This window comes from Lithobates pipiens, unplaced genomic scaffold, assembly GCF_037356315.1.
Source record: "Lithobates pipiens isolate NorthernLeopardFrog02 unplaced genomic scaffold, aLitPip1_a1.2 Scaffold_22, whole genome shotgun sequence".
Lineage (NCBI taxonomy): Eukaryota > Metazoa > Chordata > Amphibia > Anura > Ranidae > Lithobates > Lithobates pipiens.
The window spans coordinates 22,110,234-22,126,711 of record NW_027507784.1 but is presented as its reverse complement, the minus strand read 5'-3'; the positions used below and the strand labels follow the sequence as shown (position 1 = coordinate 22,126,711).

Genomic DNA, 16,478 nt, shown 5'->3' with positions numbered 1-16,478 from the left:
CAGCCCCAGGTATTTCGCCCTACTAAATCATTTTGGATGATGGTACCCGCCCCTACTTGTAGATTAATCAGATTGAGGCATTCCTCTATATCATGCATCATCATCCTGTCACATGTGTCTTTGATGGGGACTACAAGAGGTCCACCATTGTCACTGTCAGGAAGCTAAAGCTAGAGCGAGTGTATATAGACACAAAGTCACAGACACATGCTTCAAGAGATCAGAAAAACTGAGATGCAGAGGCATAAAGCTTTATTTATTAAAAAAAAAAGCCATAAGATTGACATATTGTTCATAAACAAAAACTGTATTCACAAGTTTTCACTTAAAGTGGTTGTAAATGCAAAAGGTGCATTTTAGGATAAAAAAAAAAAAAAAAAAAAACCTTCAGAGTGCTACAGCCCCCATCAGCTCCCCTAATACTTACCTTAGCCCTATCTTAATCCAATGAGAGATTCAGCTGCCCAGGACTCTCCCTCCTCATTGGCTGAGACAGCAGTGAAGCATCATTGGCTCCTGCTCCTATCATTTAAAGTAGTGAGCCAATGAGGAAAGAAGGGGGGCAGGGCCGGGGCACGGCTCTGTGTCTGAATGGACACAGGGAGCTTCCGCTTGGCTCAGGTGTCCCCATAACAAGCTGCTTGCTGTGGGGGCACTCAACAGGGGGGAGGGGCCTGGAGCACTGAAGAGGGGCCACGAAAAGAGGAGGATCAAGGCTGCTCTGTGCAAAACCCCTACACAGAGCTGGTAAGTAGAATTTAGTATCACTTTAACTCAAAAGTCTTAACTTGGACTACTGTATTTGTCAGCCACATGTTTGATTGCTAACTATTGGGAAATCACCCCTTTTACTGCCTTCTGTTATTTTGTTATTATTTTTTGATTAGACAGTAGCTCTTTCTTTTTTCTTTATATACTTGGATTTTATGTATTGGCCGCTATTATTTTACAGCAAAATCTTTTCATTAAACTTTGGCCATTTATGGAACTCCTCCCGTTAGTAGAGCTGAAATGTATATTCTGTCAAAAAAGAAAGAAAGAAAGGAGAGAAGAAAGAAAGAAAGAAAGAAAGAAAGAAAGAAAGAAAGAAAGGAGGGAAGAAAGAAAGGAGGGAAGAAAGAAAGGAGGGAAGAAGGGAAGAAAGAATGGATGGAAGAAAGAAAGGAGGGAAGAAGGGAAGAAAGAAAGGAGGGAAGAAAAAAAGGAGTGAAAAAAGAAAGAAAGGAGGGAAGAAAGAAAGAAAAAAAGGAGGGAAGAAAGAAAGAAAGAAAGAAAGAAAGAAAGAAAGGAGGGAAGAAAGAAAAAAAGAAAGAAAGAAAGAAAGGAGGGAAGAAAGAAAGAAAAGAGAGAAGAATGAAAGAAAGAAAGGAGAGAAGAAAGAAGGAAAGAAAGAAAGAAAGAAAGAAAGAAAGAAAGAAAGAAAGAAAGAAAGAAAGAAAGGAGAGAAGAAACAAAGAAATGAGGGAAGAAAGAAAGAAAAGAGAGAAGAAAGAAAGAAAGAAAGGAGGGAAGAAAGAAAGAAAAGAGAGAAGAAAGAAAGAAAGAAAGGAGGGAAGAAAGAAAGAAAGAAAGAAAGGAGGGAAGAAAGAAAGAAAGGAGGGGAGAAAGAAAGAAAGAAAGAAAGAAAGGAGGGAAGAAAGAAAGGAGGGAAGAAGGGAAGAAAGAATGGAGGGAAAAAAGAAAGGTGGGAAGAAGGGAAGAAAGAAAGGAGGGAAGAAAGAAAGAAAGAAAGAAAGAAAGAAAGAAAGAAAGAAAGAAAGAAAGAAAGAGAAAGAAAGAGAAAGAAAGAAGGAAAGAAAGAAAGGAGGGAGGAAAGAAAGAAAGAAAGAAAGGAGGGAAGAAAGAAAAAGAAAGAAAGAAAAGAGAAGAAAGAAAGAAAGAAAGGAGGGAAGAAAGAAAGAAAGAAAGAAAGAAAGGAGGGAAGAAAGTAAGAAAGAAAGGAGGGAAGAAAGAATGAAAGTACATATAGGTCAACTTTGAATTGTGCCATCATCATTATGGTACTAAGAGGGGGACAAGCTTGTTGGAAAACCTTTTTTGGTCAGCATTGCTTGAAATTTCCCTACATGTATTTTTTACTCCAAAACATGCTACAAAACACAGGAAGGAAAGAGAAATATAGACTGAGTATACTATTAACTAATGAACCCATCTTCTTATGTTTCCTTAAGTTCTGAAGTCTCCAAATATGTTAGTTGTACTCTAAAACATGCTTGAGATAGGAAAGAAGAATACAGAATTATCAAGTATACTTGTACAATGATTACCTTACAGTCCAGCACAAACTATTGAGTTTGCTTTGCTTCACTTCAGAAATTATACCCCACGTTGCTTTCTTGGAGCTTCACCGTATCTCCAAAGCCTCCATAGAAGTCTATCACAGCGTTCCCTGCAGCGGTAGAGGGGAGCTTCAGAGTTAGCTTCACTTTGTGTTTCATTAATTGGAAAAGAAATTGTAAGCCAACACACACAGGGCATTTTTCAAACTTCATTAAAACTTTAAAAAAAACACAAAAGCATCAAAAATGCATGCTAAAGCGGTAGGCGTTTTTATGTGTGTTACTAAATAACGCAAGTCTTAACAAGCTTTGTCCCTTGCTTGGAGTTCATCTTTAATAATGAACCCATCTTCTTCTGTCTCCTAACCTCTCCCTCCATGGGATATCATGTTGTCTCAGCTTCCCGGCCATCACTTTCCAACCTAGACACCCAAGACCAGCACAGAGCTAGAAATCCTTCTGTCTCCTATGCAGGACACACACAAGAAAAGCCTTCTTATGAAGGTGAGGACGTATTTAAAGACTGTCATAATGTGTCTTCTGTTTCAAAAGAATGTACATCTGCTGATGTCAAATCTGTGTTTTTTTTATATAGAATCTACAAAAACAGAATGTTTTCACAGATCTACCAAACCCCCAGCGGTACGTTTTGTTTCTTCTTTCAATAAACAAAAAAAGTAAATTTGCCTTGTTGATTTTAGGAGAAGAACAATTTGATTTGCCAGGTTAAACCAAGGTTGAGATTGATTCCTCTGAAGCAGTATTTCAATACCTTGGTTGGCTTGAAATCTTAGCCCTTGTACACACAGTCGGACATTCCGATGGAGAATGTCCGATCGGACCGCGTTGTCGGATAATCTGACTGTGTGTGGGTTCTATCGGACTGTTTCCGTCGGAATATCAGACGGACAAAGTTTTAGAGCTGGGCTATAAAACTTTCCGACAACAGGATCCGTTCGGACTTTGTCAGATTGTGTGTAGAGAATTCCGATTGGACAAAGTGCCACGCATGCTCAGATGAAATTCCTAGACCAAAGCTATTGGCTACTAGCCTGAACGTACTCCCATCATAACGAAATAACGTCGTCACGTTACGTACGATCTGATTTTCCGACAACTTTGCCCAACCGTGTGCATGCAACACCAGTTTCAGACAAAATCCGTCAGACAAAATCCGGCAGATTTTGTTGTTGGAAAGTCCGGTCGTGTGTACAAGGACTAAGGCTCGGTTCATAATGCCGCAATTTGGAATCCGACTTGTGAGACCCCAAGTGACATGACATAGGAAATCCCATGTTAGTCGACGAGAGCTGCCTTAATTAGCACTACTGAAGTTGCTCCGACTTTAGAAAAGATTCCTGTACTACTTCAAGGTGACGAATATCAGACTTGTGCCCATAGACTTGAATTGAAGTTGCCTTCAAGTCGGATCCTCATCTGTATTGATGTGATTTGGATCCGACATTACAGGATGATTACCCAGGAATTTCCTGCTGTTAAGCCCCTCCCTCTCTTCAAAGTCGCATCAAGACGCATCAACGTAGCACTCAAATTGCATCAAGTCAAATCACCAAGAAGTCGCCTGGCAAAATTGCACCGTAAGTTGTGTGACTTTTAGGTGGCAGTAGTGTGGACCGAGCCTTAAAGTATTGGTGTAGTGTGGAGGTGATGAAAACCACCTGTAATGTAACTTGTCTTGCATACACACAGGCGCACAAAGTTGTCGGATAATCCAATAGTTCAGAATGAGGTGACATAAAACACATACGACGGGACTATAAAGAGGCCAGTAGCCAATAGCTTTCGTCTCGTAATTTATTCTGAGCACGCGTAACACTTGGTGCGTCGGAATTGTCTGCACACAATCAGAATTGAAATGATCAGATTTTGTTGTCGGAAAATTTTAGATCCAGATCTCAAACTTTGTGTGTCTGAAATTCTGATGGAAAAAGTCAGATGGAGCCCCCACACTATCGGAATCTCTGACAACTCCGATCCTACATTTTCCATCGTACATTTTCCGTAACATGCATTGTTGGTTTACGATGTTCCATTATAGCAAGATGGTTTGTGTTATTGACATTGGATGTATACAGAAATTAGCAGTGATAAGTAATTAATTGCAATATAAACCTAGAAAGTCACCAGCACTCATTATTTATAACATAAAATCATTTTCTAGAGTGCTGGTGACTTTCTACATTTGTTTGACTATTAAAAAGCTCTATCCAGAATAGTGGCGGTATGTCCATTAAGGGCGCACAGGCGCCGCCCCCTCTCTCCTGCCACCCCCTCTATCACCAATTGATAGATTCATGCATTGCCCATCAAATACTGCCACTGTGCCATCAAACTCTCTCACTGTACCATCAATTGCAGCCACTGTGCCAAAAGCTGCCACTGTTCCCATTAAATGCTGCCATTGTGTGTCCATTAAGGACACGCGGGCACCGCCCCCTCTCTCCTGCCACCCCCTCTATCACCAATAGATAGATTCATGCAATGCATGGCCACCACTGCCACCCCCTATTCAGGTGCCCCGCCCTAATAGGCGCCAAAAATGGTGACCTGTGAGCGCAATGCTAACACTAAACCGCCTCTCTGCCAATCAGGTACTCGACTCTGTTGCCTGTCACCTGATTGGCTGAAAGGACAGGCGCCACTATTGGATGCCCAGTAGGAGGAGAGAATGGGAAATGAGGATGGCAGGAGACGCATGGAGGACCCCGCTCATCGCCGTCACCCGATGCCCCAACCAAGACAAGATAAGTGCCGGGCAGATGGCGCGTGGGTGGGGGTCACACTGGGGACATTTAAGGGCACACAATGGCAGAATTTGATGGGCACACTAGCAGGATTTGATGTCACAGTGGCAGCATTTGATGGCACAGTGGCTGTTTTTTATGTCACAATGGCAGCATTTATTGGGAACAGTGGCAGCTTTTGGCATAGTGGCTGCAATTGATGGCACAGTGAGAGCGTTTGATGGCACAGTGGCAGTGTTTGATGGCACAGTGGTAGCATTTGATGGGCATAGTGGCAATGTTTGGGCACAGTGGCAGCGTTTAAAGGCATAGTGGCAGCATTTGATGGGCACAGTGGCAGCATTTGATTGTCTGCAATTGATGGGCACAGTGGCAGCGTTTGATTGCACAGTGGCAGCATTTGATGGCACAGTGGCAGCGTTTGATGGGAGAAGATTGCCAAAGGAACATATGTGCTGGAGGTCACCGAGGATCCGCCTGTGGATGCTGGGTGGCAGGCAGCTCATGGGACACGGTGCGTATAGGCCAGTGATGGCGAACCTTGGCACCCCAAATGTTTTGGAACTACATTTTGGAACTACATTTCCCATGATGCTCAACTACACTTCAGAGTGCATGAGCATCATGGGAAATGTAGTTCCGAAACATCTGGGGTGCCAAGGTTCACCATCACTGGTATAGGCCTTGCTGTGGACAATTAGCCAGAAAGGAATTAGGTGCCAGAAGGTGCTATATGGACTGTGGCTGCCCTGATAGAGTCCTGAATATAATGACCATTCCCTGTTAACAACAGGATAGGCTGCTGTAGGATGATTAGTGAGAGGTTTGTCCCCTCGTTACTTGCTATTAAGGTTTAATGTTTTGGAGTATCCTGTGTCTCTTAACCCCTCTCCTGTTGAAGTTCTTCAGCAATAAATACTACAAAGGCATCCCCTAGACCAGTGATGGGGAACCTTGGCACCACAGATGTTTTGGAACTACATTTCCCATGATGCTCAGCTACACTGCAGAGCGCATGAGCATCATGGGAAATGTAGTTCCAAAACATCTGGGGTGCCAAGATTTGCCATCATTGCCCTAGACTGACCTGAAATAGTTGGTGTGTGTGGGACAGTGCTTGTGTGACTGGCAGCCTCTGTACTACATTGGGGGATCTGGGGATATTCCCAGCGAACCCTTCAGTTGTAAGCACTACATTGGTGGTGTGGTGCTCCACAGAGTCCTTTGACAGCACAACCCATACATAGGTTTATAAGATATTAATATAAGTCTACAACTCAATCATAAGCCAACATGTAATTGCAAGCTAAATACAGCATTGCTAAGTCTATTTGATTAAAATATGAAAAGGGATATAAGTATAATATTCCAGGCAAGACTAACTTCACCTGATGGTGGGAACAGTTTAATAATGAATCAATATATATAAAACTTCCTCCAAAATAATGCAACTCATTTTCCTTTTTTTTTTTCTTTATGTCTGGTTTTATCGTCTGTCCAATTGAACCATCTCAGAGGCACGTTGTTGGGATCTTCTCCAGATCTTCTAGTGATGATTACTCCTGGCTGATGGAGCTCCTGACATCAAACTATTTCAGGACGATTGAGGAAGTTAGGCCTTGTTACATCTCCAACAATGGATTCCAACAGTTTGTGAATGATTTGTCTGAGTGCACATTGGGGATTCTGTATCACACCAAGAACAGAGGAAGAGTAAACATCACCAACGTCAATAACTCCCTGTATGATGAGGAGTTGGCTTATCTCGAAACAATGCTTGGTAAAAAATACAGAACAGACTAAACTAAAAGTAAACTGTTTGTTGGCTAGGATACATTTGGAAATATTTGGAATGAAAATGTTTGAATATGATCAGACACTCCTTCTTGGCCGAGAGCTACACACACAATATACAAGGGTCACTTTTATGTCCACATAAGTAAAAATATATCTAAGGGCAGAAATTGTGGCATTTCCTACATGAGACGTTTATCATTAGTGAAGGCCTAAAGTGGCTGAAGTGTAGGGAGCCTAAAAGAGACCCTGCCACAAATGTAAAAAAAAATTGCAGTTAAAAGCACAACAAAATGACCAGACCACTTTTTGCGATTCGGCACAGTGTCGCTTTAACTGACAATTGTGCGGTCGTGCGACGTGGCTCCCAAACAAATTTGACTTCCTTTTTTTCCCACAAATAGAGTTTTCTTTTGGTGGTATTTGATCACCCCTGCTGAATTTCCAGGTGGCCGTCATATGATGGCCTCCCCTTTGCACGCTCCCCGTGCACCCCTTGCAGGGTGTGCGTGGTGCGTGCTGTGTTCACCGAGTCACTGAGACTTGGGTGATCACAGATCCGAATAAGGGGCCAATCCCGGTCCCTTACCATGTGACCAGCTGTCAGCCAATGATCAGTTGATCACATGATGTAAACAAAAGCTTGGTAATAATTTTTTTTTCTCCTCACGCTGACAGCCGATCACTGGCTTATGTGCAAGGGACATCGGTCCCGAAGAGGAAGAGGCAATTCTGCCTCATCTGTGCCCACCAGTACCCCCTGCTAGTGTCACCTGCCAGTGCCACCCGCCAGTGCCCACCAGTGTCGCCTATCAATGCCCATGAGAGCCACCTATCAATGCCCACCAGTGGTGCCAATCTGTGCCACCTAGCAGGGCTGCCTATCAGTGTAACCAGCCCATTATTGCTTCCCATCAGTGCCCATCAGTGCCACCTATTGGTGTCCTCATCAGCGTACATCAATGAAGGAGAAAAATTACCCATTTTCAAAATTTGATAACAAAAATGAAACATTTTTTAATTTTTTTTAAAAATTTGGTCTTTTTAAATTGTTTTAACAAAAAATAAAAACCGCAGAGGTGATCAACCCAAAATCTTTATTTGTGGGTAAAATTTTAAAAAAATTTAATTTGGGTACATCGTTGTATGACCGCGCAATTGTGATTCAAAGTGCATCAGCGCTGAAAGCTGAAAATTGGTCTACGCAGGAGGGGGGGTTTAAGTACCCGGTAAGCAAGTGGTTAAAAATAAAATCCATAAATCCATAATCCATATATACTGTATATTTATTTTTGGGTTTTTTTCCAACATATTTAAACATATTTTGTATTTACTTAACAAAAACATTTGTATTTGCTTTTTTAAGCCTCATCGTAATATGTTAAACTTCCATATAGTCCCTTTAGGATACATGACATTAAATGAGACTTTTGCATTCACATTACATTTCACATCACATTACATAAAGAGAGGGACGTTGAAAGGACATCGACACTGAAAGATATTTCAATGAAGTGGGGGATTTTATAAATTAGGGACTTTCAGGAAGCCATGGTCTGGTAAGACCATGTATATCCATCCCTAGGGACTTTAAGTTATAACATGAATTGGTAAAATCATGAATATCCATCCCATTGACATGAAGGAAAGTATATAAATATACGGAACGTCGCATATTTATACAAGAGAGCAAGTGGGACTTTGTGTGAGGCCGCGTACACACGGGCGGACTGTTCGCCCAACCGTGTCCGTCCAACAGTTTCGGCGGACAGTCCGCTCAAAATTAGCTTGAGCGGACTTGCCCACACACGACGAACGAACAGTCCGCTGAAACTTAACGCGATGACGTTTCGGCACGCATGACGGGTCGAAAATTTCGACGTGCAATACACTGCAATGCAAGCTTCCGACGTGGAAATCCTTTCTGAGCATGCGCCCAACTTTGTTTGTCGAACAAGCCTACACACGGGCGGACTGTTCGCTCAAACAAGGTTTCAGCGGACAGTTTTTCGGAATTTCCGAAAAACCTTGTCCGTCCAACTGTCCGCTGAAACTGTCCGCTGAAGCCCCACACACGAGCGGACTGTCCACTGAAACACTGTTCAGCGGACACGGTTGGGCGAACAGTCCGCCCGTGTGTACGCGGCCTGAAGCGTATGGCAGCAATGAAGTAGTGGATGAATATAAAGAATTTTTTATTATTATTATTTTATTAAAACAATGCATTATTGGGTCACATATTTCAGATAACATTGAGATGAGGTAATATGAAAATAGTACTCAGACCATCAACATAGTTCACAATACATATAATAACAAAAAATAATATGCAAGAGGTAAGATGAAAATTGAACAATAGTACATTCTTATGCCACACGACCGGACTTTTCGACATCAAAGGTCCGACGGAACGATTCCGGCAGACCATTTTATCATGTGTGGGCTGCAGCGGACTTTTGATTTGCAAAAATCCGACAGACTTTAGAAATGGAACATGTTTCAAATTTTTCCGCCGGAACTCCGCCGGATCCAGTTCCTACCGAGAAATCCGCTCGTGTGTACGCTGGTCCGATGGACAAAAACCAATGCAAGGGCAGCTATTGGCTACTGGCTATGAACTTCCTAAGCCCTTGTACACACGGTCGGAGAATCCGTCGGAATGTGTCCTATCGGACTGCGTTGCCGGATAATCCGACTGTGTGTGGTCTGCATCGGACTATTTCCGTCGGAATATCAGTCGGACCAAATTTTCAAACTTGCTGGAAATATTTTCCGACAAACTGGTCCGATCGGACATACTCCAATCATGTGTAGAGAATTCCGATCGGACAAAGTGCCACGCATGCTCAGATCAAATTCCTACATCAAAGCTATTGGCTACTAGCCTGAACGTAGTCCCATCGTAACAAAATTACGTCATCACGTTCTGAAAGATCGGATTTTTTCGACAACTTTGTCCGACCGTGTGTATGCAACAGTTTCGGACAAAATCCGACGGACAAAATCCGACGGACAAAATTCGACGGATTTGGTTGTTGAAATGTCCGACCGTGTGTACAGGGGCTTATTCTAGTCCTGTCATACGCCATCACGTTCGAATCTGCCGGACTTTGGTGTGATTGTGTGTGGCCAAGTCCGTTCATTCAGAAAGTCCATCAGAACTCCGTCAGAACTCCGCCGAAAGTCCGTCGGACCTAGTCCCTCGAAAAGTCCAGTCGTGTGTACGCTGCATTATGATGAAGCATAAAAAATGGGTGAACATAAAGGTTTCTTTGCTTCATCATAAGAATAGACTATTGTTCAATTTTCATCTTCAATAATGCATTGCTTTAATAAAATAATAATAATAAATAATAATAAAAAATAATAATAATAATAATAATATAATAATAATAATAATAATAATAATACATTCTTTATGTTCATCCGCTACTTCTTTGGTGCCATATGCTTCACACAAAGTCCCACATGCTCTCTTGTATAAATATGTGATGTTCTGTATATTTATATTTTTTCCCACTGGCAGATATTTCTAACAATGCAGGTAACAGACAATTGAAATGTATCCATATTGACGGATAACTTCCTCTGTGTCCCCAGGGAAGGACAATGTAGTGGTTCTGGTCGATGATCTGGAGGACAGAGGGGATCAGAAGACTCGGATTCTGGAGAACCAGCCCAGTATTAAAGAGTTGGCCAGCGACCTCCTCATCATAACACGCACAGACAAAGCTGATGAAATGCAACTTGTAAGGAAACTGAAGAGTATAAAGCAATTCTGTCATCCTTCAGGTAACTTTCCTTTAATTCTGTGATCTCTGTCCACTGGTCTCAATCTCTGTCCACTGGTGATATAACTGGGAAATTTCATTTTGTGTGTTTAGTGAGAAAACAAGAAAAAATAAGAAAACATGTTATACTTACTCTGTGTAATGGTTTTGCAGGTATAGAAGCAGGTATATAGAGAATGTGCCAACTATATAATATTCATAAAAGGTACCTATGTCCTAAACATTGAAGAGAGGAGTATTGAATTGAGGCTACTATGGACTTTTCATGGTACCGTACAAAGGCTTTACAAACGCAACATAATTTAAAAAAATTACGTTTATTACAAATATTCATTGGTTAAAAAAGACAAACATTTATAAAATAGAGACACCAGTATGTGTCGCTATGGGATACTCAATTGCCCTGCATATTCAATAAGACACAAATGCAGTGACATCTAAAGGCTAGTACTCTTTAGCTGTCACATGTAGTTGTATAGTTATTGCTCGACATCATTCGCGGATGCACTTCCACTTCTTCTTCTTCTTAAATACATTAACAGAACAAGCATCAACTTGATTTCTATGAACAGAGAGGAAATAAATAGTGTGTATACCATTCAATAATATACAGATACAAAAGATCCACAATAGACAAAAAAAAGGGTAATATTGGCGTGCACCCTATCTTACCCACAATGTAGCCACGTGTACGGACCCACAAGTCAAAAAGTCTACCCGGTGGATGTGGGCGCATTATACCAGAGGGCGAGTATCTTTATAATTTATTGGTAAAATAATAGAGGTAGCATATATTTCTTAAAATGTTTTTAGTAGATTTAAAGTGGACTTCTGCCTGGAAAAAATAAATAAATAAATAAAAGTCAGCAGCTACAAATCCTGCAGCTTCTGACTTTTAAAATATGGACACTTACCTGTCCAGGATGCCCGCAATATCCTCACCGAAGCCGACCCACCCCTTGGCTCTGCGTGGAGGTGTCGGCATCATTCAGTAAAGGAATCAGGAAGTGAAACCTTGCGGCTGGTTCCCTACTGTGTATGCGCGAGTCCTGCTGCGCGTTCTGAAAGGTCCCTGCTGTCTTCTGGGACCCACGTGTCTCCCGGAAGACAGCGGAGGAGGGGCCAGACATGGCGTAGATCGCCTTGAACACTGCAGTGAAGTGGGAGCAAATATCTGGATTAGACAGGTATCTCCTCTCCCCCTCCCCCCTGAAAGGTACCAAATGTGACACCGGGGGGGGGATCACATCTGCTGAAGTTTCATTTATGAGTTGAACTGCACTTCAAGAAAATAAATAACCAATGTGTAATCTGACAAAAGAATAAACCTAATAAAAATAGGGGTCAAACCTTGAAGTAAGAAAGGAGGAACATTCTACAGTACATTCTTCATATTGTTTTATATACTGTGTAGCAATGTGCATTTGAATAAAAAATAAATAAATAAATAATGTTTTTCCCGCTTGAAACAGAGACACCAAAAGGAGCAGAGACATCTTCCGGAGAGAAGGAGAAAGGGAATTCTGCCAGAGAGGACACAAATAATTCTGCCGGAAAGGACACAAATAATTCTGCCAGAGAGGACAGAAAAAATTCTGCCGGAAAGGACGCAAATAATTCTGCCGGAAAGGACACAAATAATTCTGCCAGAGAGGCCAGAAAAAATTCTGCCGGAAAGGACACAAATAATTCTGCCAGAGAGGACACAAATAATTCTGCCGGAAAGGACACAAATAATTCTGCCGGAGAGGACACAAATAATTCTGCCAGAAAGGACACAAATAATTCTGCCGGAAAGGACGCAAATAATTCTGCCAGAAAGGACACAAATAATTCTGCCGGAAAGGACGCAAATAATTCTGCCAGAGAGGACAAAAAAAATTCTGCCGGAAAGGACGCAAATAATTCTGCCGGAAAGGACACAAATAATTCTGCCAGAGAGGACAGAAAAAATTCTGCCGGAAAGGACGCAAATAATTCTGCTGGAAAGGACACAAATAATTTTGCCAGAGAGGCCAGAAAAAATTCTGCCGGAAAGGACACAAATAATTCTGCCAGAGAGGACACAAATAATTCTGCCGGAAAGGACGCAAATAATTCTGCCGGAAAGGACACAAATAATTCTGCCAGAGAGGACAGAAAAAATTCTGCCGGAAAGGACACAAATAATTCTGCCGGAGAGGACACAAATAATTCTGCCGGAAAGGACACAAATAATTCTGCCGGAAAGGACGCAAATAATTCTGCCAGAGAGGACAAAAAAAATTCTGCCGGAAAGAACGCAAATAATTCTGCCGGAAAGAACGCAAATAATTCTGCCGGAAAGGACACAAATAATTCTGCCAGAGAGAACAGAAAAATTTCTGCCGGAAAGGACGCAAATAATTCTGCCGGAAAGGACACAAATAATTCTGCCAGAGAGGCCAGAAAAAATTCTGCCGGAAAGGACACAAATAATTCTGCCAGAGAGGACACAAATAATTCTGCCGGAAAGGACACAAATAATTCTGCTGGAAAGGACGCAAATAATTCTGCCGGAAAGGACACAAATAATTCTGCCAGAGAGGCCAGAAAAAATTCTGCGGGAAAGGACACAAATAATTCTTCCGGAGAGGACACAAATAATTCTTCCGGAAAGGACACAAATAATTCTGCCAGAGAGGACAAAAATAATTCTGAAGGAAAGGACACAAATAATTCTGCCAGAAAGGACACAAATAATTCTGCCAGAAAGGACACAAATAATTCTGCCGGAAAGGACACAAATAATTCTGCCAGAGAGGACAAAAATTATTCTGCTGGAAAGGACACAAATAATTCTTCCGGAAAGGACACAAATAATTCTGCCAGAGAGGACACAAATAATTCTGCTGGAGAGGACACAAAAAATTCTGCCGGAAAGGATACAAATAATTCTGCTGGAGAGGACACAAAAATTCTGCTGGAGAGGACACAAATAATTCTGCCAGAGAGGACACAGATAATTCTGCCAGAGAGGACACAAAAAATTCTGCCGGAAAGGACACAAATAATTCTGCCGGAAAGGACACAAATAATTCTGCCAGAAAGGACACAAATAATTCTGCCGGAAAGGACACAAATAATTCTGCCAGAGAGGACACAAAAAATTCTGTCGGAAAGGACACAAATAATTCTGCCGGAGAGGACAAAGAAAAATTCTGCCGGAAAGGACACAGATAATTCTGCCAGAGAGGACACAAATAATTCTGCCGGAAAGGATGCAAATAATTCTGCCAGAGAGGACACAAATAATTCTGCTGGAAAGGACACAAATAATTCTGCCGGAGAGGACAGAAAAAATTCTGCCGGAAAGAACACAAGGAATTTTGCCGGAGAAAAGAACACAAAGAATTCTGGCGGAGAGAAGGACACAAATAATTCTGGCGGAGAGAAGGACACAAAGAATAAAGTAGATGCAGGTAATGATGCAGAAAATTTGAATAAAGGAGATGAAGGCGAAACTAATAAACAGACTGAGCCAAGTACAGCAAACGAAACCAATGTACTGAAGGGGGCAAAGGAAAATAATGTAACGGTAGTGTCATCGCAACTCTGAAAATGCTGAGCCTTCAGATGTTTGTGAGACAACTGGGACACCTGAGACGCCAACTAATAGACCTGATGAAAACTCAAGACAAAAAGAGCCTCATGAACAATTAACTTTCAGAGACAATATCAAATGGATAATCCAACCCAGGGAAATACAAGGAATATGGACATTTGTATTTTTGTGTTCATACTTTGCACTTCTGATTTTGCACACATAGATCCACAAGCTGATGGTTGTTAGGTATATTAATTTAAATAAAAGATTCTCGGGTCAGTGTCCATGCATGGCTCTGTGCTGATTTACTAGAAGAATTCAGAGTTGGATGTGCCTACATCATCCTGCTCAACAGCTCACACCACAATTGTATCAAAGCTCTCACATCCTAGTAACAGTCATATGTTGTAGAACCCTTTATAGTCTACAGATATTGGTCTCAGTTTGGACTTCATTGAAATTTTTATACGAAAATCCATTCCTGCCAGTACAGTGGCCAGAGGTTGAGGATCTATTATGATGAAAAATCTGATTCTCCTATGTTAAAATGTTCACACAAAAGAGTCCTTCAGCAATTCTTCTCCTTGTCTTGGCCATCTTGTGCATAGGTGGGCAAAAGCACGTATACGGTTCTCCATAGAATACTGAATAACTGGTAACCAGTAGTGTTGGTGGGTACGTGGGGGAACCACATGTCACCAACTTTATAGTTACTTTTATCAAGTATTCGCCTCATGGTAATGCTCTTTTGTGTGGGTTAAGGCCCTTGGTGGCCGGTAGCCCCGAAGTGAATGCTAGACATGTGCACTGCCGAAAAAAAAATTGTAAGATTTAGTTTTCATTTCATTCATTTTTTGTTTTTTTTTCTGAAATTCGAAATTCCATAAATTAGAAAATAAAAAAAAAATGTAAATTAAGAAAATTCGCAAATTTTTAAATTTGTAAATGCGAAAAATCGAAAATTCAGAATTCAAAAATTCGGAAATCTGAAAATTTGGAAAATCGGAAATTTAAAAATCCGATAATGTGAAAATCCAAAAATTAGAAAGAACGAAACTCCAAAAATCTATAAATTCTATATAATAACTAACTAACTAATAATAACTAACTATTAAACTATAGGTATTGGAATTTCCTTTCAAATTTGTCTGTTAGTGAACTTAATGAATACAAATGTATCTGAAGTTACGAATTATCTAAAATAAATAAAAAAATAGAGCAAAACTAAATAATAATAAATAATAATAATACGTTTTTTATTATTATTATTGTTACTTATTATTATTAATTTGTTACATTCCAGTCATGTAGATATGGCATTCATTATTACGGATAATTCGTAACTTCAGATGAATTTGTATTCATTAAGTTCCCTAACAGACCAATTTTAAAGGAAATTCTAATACCTATAATTTAATAGTTAGCAATAGTTTTTTGATTTTCGTTCTTTCGAATTTTCGGATTTTCATTCTTATTTTTCGATTTCTAAATTTCATAATTTTCAAATTTCTGTATTTTCCGATTTTCGAATTCTGAATTTCTGAAAAAAAAAAAAAGGGGTTGAAAGTTTTTAGTGCACGAATAAGGGATATGAAACGTAGATGTAGGGTGATAATAGAGTATATTATATAATTTTTTTTTTTTTCTTTTTTTTTTTTTTTTTTTTGCACCAGCATGAATTATGAAAACTGATAGAGGGATATGGGTGGGGGAAAGGGAGGAGGGAAGGAAAAAAAAAAAAAAAATGGGAGTGTTAAAGATGTGAAAGAAGGGGCTGATTTTTTTTTTTTTTTTTTTTTGGTACACATATAAAAGTAGAGTGATCTAATAGGACTTCTTACATATGGAGAAGTGGGTATGGTAGGTTAAAGGGACTGGGAGGAGGGTGGGATGGTAAAATGGAAGTGTGAGATAATGCGTGCACTGTGATATACACGGTTTTGGATTTATGCTAGGGGATGTGGTAGGGGGAGGGGATGGGAAAGGAAATTATAAGTATCCCTATGGTCTATAGATATATATATATAGATATATATATATATATTTTTTTTTTTTTTTTTTTTTTTGATTTTTTCTTTTTTTTTTTTTTTTTTTTGCACGGATATGACACAATGACACAGAATGTGGATTGATTGAATAGGACTCCCTTAAAAGGGAGAAGTAGGATGGGGAAGTAGAGTGAATAGAGAGGGGGGGGGAAGGTTTATTTGGTTTTGGAGGGTGAAGGGGAGGGGATGGGGGAGGGGGAGATTGTGTTTTTTTTTTTTTTTTTGTGTGCCCCCCG

General features: G+C 40.5%; 1 protein-coding gene across 1 annotated transcript in view; it reads left to right on the top strand.

The window, feature by feature from the left end:
- Positions 1-14,478, top strand: part of LOC143923402 (uncharacterized) — a 29,139-nt gene extending 14,661 nt beyond the window's left edge. The window contains exons 4-8 of the mRNA XM_077447059.1: positions 2,679-2,783; positions 2,875-2,921; positions 6,560-6,824; positions 10,439-10,630; positions 12,102-14,478. Coding sequence (XP_077303185.1) covers positions 2,679-2,783; positions 2,875-2,921; positions 6,560-6,824; positions 10,439-10,630; positions 12,102-14,206 — 2,714 coding nt within the window. The 3' untranslated portion in view covers positions 14,207-14,478. The remainder of the gene's footprint in view (positions 1-2,678; positions 2,784-2,874; positions 2,922-6,559; positions 6,825-10,438; positions 10,631-12,101) is intronic.
- The last annotated feature ends 2,000 nt before the right edge of the window (positions 14,479-16,478 follow it).